Raw genomic sequence first — 11258 nt, 5'->3', positions numbered from 1 at the left:
ACAGCACCCAGCATTGTCCCACCCACACAACCATCTGATTGGTTACAAACAGAGCGGTAACAGCCAATCAGCAGTGCGTATTCAGAGCGCATGTAGTCAGTGCTTAGCGTTTAGCAGGTAAGCATCAGGCATCTCCCCAAATGATAATAATTGTGACTCTCGTTTTTTTGCCAGGTGTATTGTCACTTTATAATGACCAGTCTGTGCATGTGGTCACTTCCCATCAACCTATTTTTGTCATGTCTGTGTGATCATGTTTTGTTCGGCCATGGGCTTTTTTGGATTTTGTCAGTTCCTGTTTATTCACTCCCCGTTTTGTTTCCATGACAACCCATTAGTTTTCACCTGTCCTCATGTCACAAACCTGATTCATTTGCACTCACGCACCTGTTGTTAATCATGTCTGTGTTATTTAAGCTTTTCATTTTCTGTTGGTCGGCCTGGTAACATCACATTCATGCTCTGCACTCTTGACACGCTGCTTACTCTGTCCATGTCATAGTTCATGCTGCTCTTTTCTTGCCACGTAAGTTTTTTGTTTATTCAAGCCACTGTTTTGTACCTCCGCTGTGAGCGCCTTTTGTTTGTTCCTTTTTTTTCCATAGTTCTGCCTTTGAGCTAGTTTTGTTTTATTAGCCAAATTTGTTCCCCGCCTTGTGCGCGCCTTTTGTTTATAATTTTTTATAGTCTATTATTAAATCATGTATTTAACTTCACGCCTTGTCCGGTCCAATTCTTATGCATCTCGGGAAAACAATCCACGCCAAAGTCCAAGTCTTGACAATTTTATGGAAGTCGTTACATTTACATGGTTGTATTTAATTATTAGTCTTTTTTTAAATAATAACCAAATATAAAACATTACATACAAAACAAACACTGTATATTTTATATACAGTCTTTCAGAATGGTCACTGTCACCATGGTGACAATCGACCATCACTTTCTTCTCGATCCGGAGGGAAACATGACCGCCTATACATCTGCTCGGCAGCCATTAATTCAACAAATGACAGTGATCGATCCTTTAACTACTTTATTTACATCCAATAAAAAAATTGACTATACTGCTATTTGCAAAGTGTACTTTTTGTTAGGCTGCAGAAATAGATTTAAGTGAAGCTCGTCATTTGAAAAATGAAAATTTCATTAAAAAAATAATACTACATAGTGTTTGATGGCTAATGGCCTTCAGATACAGTTACTTCCTCTAAACAAGCGAAAGTTTGCTTCTAACCATTTACTGTTCAACTTCAACTCGCCGCAGTATAAAAAGAATTCCAGTATCTAGGGATGTGTAGCCAATTAAGTACTTTAATAGGTTTTGCATTCTGTCGATACTACTGAGTATCGACAAATGGTACCATATTTGGATGCCTTTGTTGCACGTGACGTCACATCCGTGAATTAGACGCTCATGGTGCATTTTTATTTAATAGGGAACGAACTGGAACAGGTATTCTCAAACTGTGGTACCTCAAAAAAAAAAAAAATCACTTGATTGAAGTACAATGTTTTTTTTCTATATTCAAACACAGTGTTACTGTTCAAACTGTGTAATATTACAGTGGCCAAAAATATTAAATATACTTGTTAAATACAGTGTTTATGTTGTGTACAAGGTGTATTTACAATATGTTGTGTAAAGGAAATGTCATATTTCTATGAAGCTCATCTTGTATTTGAGATTGTTTATAGGGTTTGGCGAAATAGGTGCTCAACTTTAGCCTAAACCCTTTCGGTCTGTAAAATTGTCAATTTATGAATGTAAAACTATTTGTTTATTTTGTTGGCCATTGACCGAAGAAATAATTAACTAACTAACTAAATAAATAAAACCTCTGCCTTGTTTTTAATGAATACTTAGGCCTACTACTCGACTGTATTTTAATGTTGGTCATTATAATGTTGTTTTTTTATGATGTGGTACTTAATACAAAAAAAGTTTGAGAACCAGTGAACTAGAACTTAACAATATTGAACTTTTGGAACCATTTTGCATTGTGTAGTGAAGTGAATTATATTTATATAGCGCTTTTCCTCTAGAGACTCAAAGAAAACCCATTATCTACATCATTAAGCTACATTTAAACCAGTGTGAGTGGCACTGGCAGTAAGGTGGGTAAAGTGTCTTGTCCAAAGACACAACGGCAGTGACTGGAGCCCTCTAGTTGCTGGCATGGCCCCTCTACCATCTGAGCCACGTCACCCCCATTGAATTTGGGGTTTGCATCAGCTGTATAAATCATAAAATTAGAAAGAAATGCATTCTTGACATACACTATATTGCCAAAAGTATGTGGCCACCCATTCAAATGATCAGAATCGGGTGTCCTAATCACTTGGCCTGGCCACAAGCAAGCAAGGTCCATAAAGACATGGATGACAGAGTCTGGTGTGGATTAACTTGACTGGCCTGCACAGAGTCCTGACCTGAACCCGATAGAACACCTTTGGGATGAATTAGAACGGAGACTGAGAGCCAGGCCTTCACGACCAACATCAGTGTGTGACCTCACCAATGCACTTTTGGAAGAATGGTGGAAAATTCCTATAAATACACTCCGCAACTATGTGGACAGCCTTCCCAGAAGAGTTGAAGCTGTAATAGCTGCAAAAGGTGGACCGACATCATATTGAACCCTATGGGTTATGAATGGGATGGCACTTCAAGTTCATATGTGAGTCAAGGCTGGTGGCCAAATAATTTTGGCAATATAGTGTATTTTTGCATTAGGTTTACTGTTTGTATTTGTGTACTAGAAACATTAAGCAGTAGAGAACTACTGCTGCTCTGAGCAAATGCCCATGTGGCCCATATCTAAAAGCGCTACTGTCATTACCTTTTGACAGGAGCAGCACCATGGTTTTCCATGCGCCGCAGCTTGTAGCCACTAGCAAGGGGGAGTTCCCTTTACAGTCAAGACAGTCTACATCTGCACCCTGGGGAGACACTTTGCATCATCACTCTGAAACACATTCGCCTTATGGCTTCTTTTTAACTGGTGCATCGTGCTCGCAATCCCAACACTGTTTTAAAGGCCTACTGAAACCCACTACTACCGACCACGCAGTCTGATAGTTTATACATCAATGATGAAATCTTAACATTGCAACACATGCCAATACGGCCGTTTTAGCTTACTAAAGTGAGATTTAAAATTTTGCGCAAAATATCCTGCTGAAAACGTCTCGGTATGATGACGTCTGCGCGTGACGTCACGGATTGTGGAGGACATTTTGGGACAGCATGGTGGCCAGCTATTAAGTCGTCTGTTTTCATCGCAAAATTCCACAGTATTCTGGACATCTGTGTTGGTGAATCTTTTGCAATTTGTTCAATGAACAATGGAGACAGCAAAGAAGAAAGCTGTAGGTGGGAAGCGGTGTATTGTGGCCGGCTGCAGCAACACAAACACAGCCGGTGTTTCATTGTTTACATTCCCGAAAGATGACAGTCAAGCTTTACCATTGGCCCGTGGAGAACTGGGACAACAAAGACTCTTACCAGGAGGACTTTGAGTTGGATACGCAGACACGGACATTTGATCGCTTGCCCGTACGTGCATGACGCCATGTGCATGTCACGTACGTAACTTTGGGGAAATATATGGGCTGTATGAACTTTGGGGAGGTGAACGGTACTTTGGGCTGTGGGATTGAGTGTGTTGTGCAGGTGTTTGAGTTGTATTGGCGGGTTATATGGACGGGAGGGGGGAGGTGTTTGTTATGCGGGATTAATTTGTGGCATATTAAATATAAGCCTGGTTGTGTTGTGGCCAATAGAGTATATATACTGTATGTCTTGTGTTTATTTACTGTTTTAGTCATTCCCAGCTGAATATCAGGCCCCACCCGCCTCTCACAGCATCTTTCCTATCTGAATCGCTCCCACTGCCCTCTAGTCCTTCACTCTCACTTTCCTCATCCACGAATCTTTCATCCTCGCTCAAATTAATGGGGAAATCGTCGCTTTCTCGGTCCGAATCGCTCTCGCTGCTAGTGGCCATGATTGTAAACAATGTGCGGATGTGAGGAGCTCCACAACCTGTGACGTCACGCGCATATCGTCTGCTACTTCCAGTACAGGCAAGGCTTTTTTTATCAGCGACCAAAAGTTGCGAACTTTATCGTCGATGTTCTCTACTAAATCCTTTCAGCAAAAATATGGCAATATCGCAAAATGATCAAGTATGACACATAGAATGGACCTGCTATCCCCGTTTAAATAAGAAAATCGCATTTCAGTAGGCCTTTAAGATCAACTGCGTGCAAAGCATTATTTCCTGTTGCTCTGTTTGCTCAGGTAATGACTTGCCAAGAGGTGAACCCTGTGTTTGCCCCTAGCAACACAGTGTTGTAAAGCACGGCAGATGGCCAAGAAGTAATTGGCAGCACCTTGTAACATTTGCACAGTTAATAAGTAATAAGTCATTTTGGTACATGATGCATTGCGCATATAAAGTCAAACATCGAGGAATTAATGATGACGGCGTTATTAGAGCTCCAATCATCTTTTGTTTATGCGGATATTTGTGCATGCAAGCCTTGTTTACCAAAGATATGAGGTAGTCAGCCAGCTCCACGTGGTCAAATATTGTGGCCCTGCAAAAGGAGAAACAGGTGTTGTAATGTAATAACAATATACTGTACATACACTGTACGGAGTCAAGCTTTTGTTTGTGTTTGTGTCATATAACAAGCAGATGGTGTTTTATTTGTCATCTCATACAGTAGAGTGGCATGGACCACAGATGACGGCTGGATTCCAATTCTGCCGCTGTCTTAGCCCTTTGCCCTCGGTTTTCACGTCGAGCAAGTGATGTCACTATTCTCTTTTACGGCTAAGGGAAACGTTCCGTGCCAAGGGGTGTACAGTATTAACTTTTGAAACCAACCACACCTGCAACCAAGTGTTGTGAGGAGGTTGCCATCACACCTGGTGGCCTGACAATATGGCTAAGCAGAAAGCACATAAATTGATTTTCATAGTGAGGACACTCGTGTTTTATCACATATTCAATCCTCTGCTACTCCACGTAAATATGCCATGTTTTGAATGTTATATTTATTTTAAAATGGCTCGTCACAAGTTAGATAACGCGTCTGTGGCTACTGAACTACAATGCCATAGCAAGAAACTGACTTGACTATACTTGACTACATTGGTCTACTTTCAGAATTTACATGAGCCATCTTTAGAATGTTGTTTTTATTTTAAAACGGATGGTCGTACGAGCTAGCTAATGCGGCTGTAGCAAGTAAACTAAGATGTCAGATTAGCAGCAAAGGGACTTAATTACAATTTACTTCATTTCATGAAGGATTAGACAGCTAATCTACTTTCAGAATGTACATTTTCTATGTTTAAAATGTTATTATTGTAAAATAGTTCATCATACAAGTTAGCTAACGTGGCTGTAGCTACTAAACTACGACGCCATAGCAGCATACGGACTCCACTACAAGTGACTACTTTTCATGAATGATTAGACAGCTCGTATACTTTCAAAATTTACATTAGCCATGTTTAGAATATTATAATTTTTAAATAGCTCATCATATGAGCTAGCTAACGAGCTAGCAGCAAACGGACTTCACTACAATTTACCCTCAGAATTTACATTAGCCATGTATAGAATGTTGTTTTTGTTCTAAAATGGCTTGTGATACAAGTTAGCTAACATATACAATGTCAGCAAACAGACTTCACCACAAGTTACTACCTTTCATGAATGATTGAGCACTACACTACTTTTAGAATTTCCATTTTCTATGTTTAGAATGTTATTTTTAAATGACTCGTTATACAAGCTAGTCAATGCAGCTGTAGCAATGAACTGATGTCATAGCAGTAAACAGAGTTCTTAACTACAATCGAACACATTTCATGAACAATGAAACAGCTAATCTACTATCAGAATTTACATTAGCCATGTATAAATTGATCTTTTTATTTCAAAATGGCTTACAATACAGTATAAGCTAACTAACGCGGCAAACAATGTCAGAGCAGCAAACAAACTTTACTACGATTTACCACATTTCATGAACGATTTGACTGCTAATCTATTTAAGAATTAACATGATCCATGTTTAGAATTATTCTTTATTTGAAAATGTTTTTTTATACAAGCGAGCTAATGTGGCTGCAGCTAGTAAACTACAACGGCATAGAACCTTGCAAACCTCACCACAATTTACGACATTTCCCGAATGATTAGACGGCTATTCTACTTTCAGAATTAAAATTGGCCATATTTAGAGTGTTTTTATTTTAAAATGGCTCATCATTCAAGTTAGCTAACGTGGCTAGAACTAGTAAACCACAATGGTATAGCAGCAGAAAGATTTGACTACCATTGACTACACTCATAAATGATTAGATAGGTATTTACTTTCAGAATTTCAATTAGGCATTTTTAGAATGTTGTTTTTATTTTTTAAATGACTCGCCATACAAGCTAGCTAACGTGGCTGTATCTAGAAAACTATGATGGCATAGCAACAATCAAACTGTACTCCAATTGACTACATTTCATGAATGATATGACAGCTAGTCTACTCTCCGAATTCCCATTAGTCATTGTGGGAATGTTGTTTTTATTTGAAATTGGCTAGTCACATTAGCCAGCTAACATGGCTGTAGCTAGTAAACTACGATGGTGTTGCAGCATACGAACTTCACAACAATTTACTGCATTTCCTCAATAATTTGACAGCTAACCTCTTTCAGAATTTACATTAGCCAAGTTTAGAATGGTGTTTTTATTTTAAAATGCCACTTCATACGAGCAATCTAACGTGGCTGTAGCTAAACTACAAAGTCAGACTAGCAGCTAACGGACTTCACTACAATTTACTACATTTCATGAATGATTAAACAGCTAATCTACTTTCAGAAGGAGCATTTGCCATGTTTAGAAAGTTGCTTTCATTTTAAAAAGGCTCGTTGTACGAGTTAGCTAACGTGGTTGTAGTTTGTAAACTTACGATGTCACATTGGCAGAGAACAGAATGTATTGCAATTTACTATATTTCATGAACAATTAAACAGATAATCTACTTTCAGAATGAGCATTTAGAATGTTGCTTTCATTTAAAAATGTCTCAATATATGAGGTAGCTAACACGGTTGTAGCTAGTTAACTATGGCAAACGTCACTACAATGTTCTACATTTCATGAAAGATTAACTAATAATCTACTTTCTGAATTTAAATTTGCCATATTTAGAATGTTGTTTATTTTTAAATTGCTCCTCGTGGTGACTTAGTTTACGCAGCTATTATAACAATTGTAGCTCCTGAACACTTTTTTCAGGTTATTATTGTGTGTGTGGCGTCTCATTTCTTAGGACGTGTTTCCAACACTAGGTCTTTGTCCTTTGTTTCTGTTGCTGCTAGGTGCTGACTGCTAATGCTACTGCCATCTTGCTGAGTTTGTAAATACTACATCAGGAGGTTTCCTACAGCCACAATGCTTTTTGAACTTGGCTCTAACAATAGACCTCAATGGTTATTTGCTCTTTTAGATCACGTGCTCGGCGACTATGGGAGACGCCGACCTCTTACACTCGTTTATGCGTCCGTCTAGATATAAAACACATAAAAGTACGTGTGATAGTTATTCCAGAGTGAAGAGGTATGCTACGCCCACCTGTGTAGAGGCGTCTGACATCCCCCATCCTTGAGGTTAATGATCTCCTCCACTCGGGTGTGGGAGCATAGCATCAGTTTGACCACCTCGATGGCGCCCTGGGTGCACGCCAAATGAAGCGGCGTCGACTTGTCGTGCTGCATGCACACCAGCAAACATACGCATAAAACAATTAGTAAGCAATATAACACTCTAATGATCAAAAGATCCTCCAATGAGATTACGCCCAACACTGTGACATATTGAGTTTGACAGAGCAGAACTTAGCGTACACACACACACACACACACACACACACACACACACGCTCGTACTTAGTAAAGTATCTCCCAGACTTGCTTGGGATGTGTAACACAAGCCTTTAATGAGATAACCAGAACTGGCAGGAGGAGGCCAATGATTGTTCCACAGTGTAAGTGGAGGTAATTTGTAACAATTTAGCCAGCCGTCTGCACTCTCTATGCTCCTGATCCAACTCTGGATAGACGTGAACGTCACTAGCAGATGGACACCATTATTTTGCTGTGCAACACTTCTAGCAGGGGAGGGCTGCAGCTCGATTAAGGCAAAAAGAAAAGGAAAGCGACACAAATCATTTCACAAAGTTGGATTTATCAACCTGTTGCTGGTCCATTTTGGCCCCTCTGCTGATGCAGAAACGGATTGTCTCGATGTTTCCGCCTCTCACGGCCAGATGGAGAGGACTGCTGTTGGATTTGTCGACGTAGTTAATGTGGTTTTCACTGAAGTAGCCCAGCTCCTCTCCTGTTGGTAGATAATCAAATAACATGTAATAGTGTTAGGACCTGAACAAAATATTGTTTGAGGAGTTTTAAGTTCACCGCAGATTGTGTTCACTCTGACATTGTGCGGCAGGAACTACAAATCAACTCATTCTGCCATGAAACTTATCTTAACAGATTTGGAAAAAGATGTATTTTCTTCGTATTTCTTCAGCTGTTCTGCCTCTGAGAATGTTTTTTTAAATTAATTGTTTTTCATTAGAGTTTTCCCCCTTTTTTCAACTTTATTCTCACAATATTCCAACATTTTTTGTGTAAATTACAACAATATATTGCTATCACTTTTCTCATAAATGCACAACTTTGTTCTTTTTTTTTTCAACTCAAACTAGTATTGCTGTAAAACTTTATTTCCCTCATAGTTACACAATTTTTTTAAATGTTTTTAAAATTTTTGGTTTTACAATATTCCAACATATTTCTTGTAAATTACAGCAATATTTTGGTATCACTTAATTTTTTTTTAGAATTACATTAATTTCTAAATAATATTGCAGTTAAGACTTTTTTACAACATTTCAAAATTATTTTAACCTTTATTCTTACAATATTCCAATATCGTTTGTAAAATACAACCATGTTATAGTAATAAAATGTTTTAACATATTTTTGTAAAATAAGTAAAAAGACGCTTAAAGAGTTTGTCCTTGTATTTTTTCAAAGTGACAATTTCAAACAAAACCTTTTTTAAATTTCTACAATTTAATTTATAATAAATATAAGTGTAATTATTCCTGATTATAGCTAATTCAGTTTAATTATGAATGTTTTTAATTAGCTTTAAAAAAATACAATTAAAAAACGAATTAAAATATGGTTTTATTCCCATATTAATACATATATATTGTGTAGTATATATACATTATATACAACATTTTTATTTTTTAAATATGACTATACATCTTCTTATTTTTTTTTATTTTTATTTTTTTTATTTTTTTATTTTTATTTTTTTATGTCCTGTCCAGCTTCTCAGGCAAATCATATAGTTGATGTAGATGCCCATGTCGGCTGTTCAGATTTACTTTACAAAAGAGAAGTGTAGGATACTTCTCTTGTTGCCTTATTTGTATTTGACTTTATTAAATGTATTTATATTATCATTTAGTGCAGCCGGGCCGGAGCAGGAGGGGATAGAAAGAGAAAAAAAAAGAAGACAGAGGGGGAAATTGTGGGGACAAGAGGGGGATTAGACAGAGAGACAAAAACAACAACAGCAAACAACAACAACAACAACAATAGAGCAACATCAGCAAATATGACATGTACAAATATGATGGTAAAAGTAATAGCAAATAAGCAGTTAGCGAAAAATAAAAAATAATACAGAAATAACCATGAGCATTATTACACTACAAATGGATCAATACAAATACCAATAGAAATAGCGCTATTGATAATGAACAATACCAATAATTTACCTTTATTATCAACAATACAGTTGTTTAAATGCAACAATACATATACGTAATGATAACTTGAGATACGAAAGAATGCAGAAAAATGGAGGGGGAGAAAGAGAAGCAACCTACATTAACCTTGTAGATTGTTATAGTCACAATAGGTTAAGCTTTGTCAGTGTGCCATGTGTTACACCCAGTTTACCCTAGGGCAACAACGTTAATATATGTTTGATGCAACGTGATTATGTGCATGAGTGTAAGTATGCATATGTACTTGTATATGTACAGAATGTGTATATGTGTTTGTACAATGAATGTATATGTACAGAATGTGTATATGTGTTTGTACAGTGAATGTATATGTACAGTATGTGTATGTGTATGTTTGTATATTGAATGTGCGTGTGGATGTACGAACATTAGGTAGGTAAATATGTACTGTATTTGTGTATGTATGTGGGAGCGTAGGTACCTATGTACGTATGTGAGCATATGTGAATTTGCATGTACAATACATTCGACTCCCAGAGTGCGTGGGAGCCAGAGCACGGCCCCATCACCCCCGAGAGCCCAACCCACAAACAGGAGGCGTGGTGCCCAGGGAACCAGGGACCACCGCCCCCACGCAGCCAAGCCGGCCAGCGACAGGAACCCCAGAGCCCGACCCACCGTACCGCCCACAAGGGCCAGCAGCAGGCCGCAGACAGACGCACCCGGCAGAGGACAGGGCACGAGAAAAGCAGGGGACAGCCAGACCCCAAGCCAGCGAGAGACCACACCCCACACGGGCAGAAAGGCGAGACGCCCCGCCCGAGGGACCCAGAGACTCCCCGCAACCGGACGGGAAGACCGCCCCCGCCCCACCGGCAACCGGGCCCCCACGAGCCCACCCCCCACCCCCGGAGAGCGCGGCGAGGCCAGCCCCCGGCCACCCCACCCAAACCGGCCGCCGCAGGACCACCCAGGCACAGGGCCACGGGAACCACCCACCCCACCCGCAGGGACCCCAACGATGGAGATGGAACAACCAGCAACCGCCCCGCCGAGCCCCCCCCCTGAGGGAGGGGAAAATTAAAAAATAATATTAATAAAATATATTAAAAAATAAATAAATTAATAAATTAATTAATTAATTAATTAAAAAAAAAAGAATTAAAAGAAGATCACAGACATGCTGACAAACAAGGTCACTACCCCAGCAACTGGCCGACTCGCAGCACCTCGGAATACCTTCCAGCACCAGCTACCACAATAGACGCAGGGACTAGGCCCAACAGGCCCCAACCAAGACGGGCACCCGGAAGGGATGGACAGCGGGACCCAGGAGCTCCAGACACGCAGTTCGGATGCAGTAGCCTGAGGCGTCGACCCCCGTCTGACAGGCAACTTTATTC

The 11258-nt window shown here is 39.4% G+C and overlaps 1 protein-coding gene across 1 annotated transcript in view; it reads right to left on the bottom strand.

The window, feature by feature from the left end:
- trpa1b (transient receptor potential cation channel, subfamily A, member 1b) overlaps positions 1-11258 on the bottom strand; it is a 59800-nt gene that overhangs the window by 39316 nt on the left and 9226 nt on the right. The window contains exons 6-9 of the mRNA XM_061965425.1: positions 8278-8423; positions 7659-7795; positions 4557-4605; positions 2844-2943 (exon numbers count right to left, since the gene is read on the bottom strand). Coding sequence (XP_061821409.1) covers positions 2844-2943; positions 4557-4605; positions 7659-7795; positions 8278-8423 — 432 coding nt within the window. The remainder of the gene's footprint in view (positions 1-2843; positions 2944-4556; positions 4606-7658; positions 7796-8277; positions 8424-11258) is intronic.

Source organism: Nerophis lumbriciformis, linkage group LG07 (assembly GCF_033978685.3).
Source record: "Nerophis lumbriciformis linkage group LG07, RoL_Nlum_v2.1, whole genome shotgun sequence".
Lineage (NCBI taxonomy): Eukaryota > Metazoa > Chordata > Actinopteri > Syngnathiformes > Syngnathidae > Nerophis > Nerophis lumbriciformis.
The sequence above is the reverse complement of the archived record's forward strand: the minus strand, read 5'-3'. Positions and strand labels throughout refer to the sequence as shown.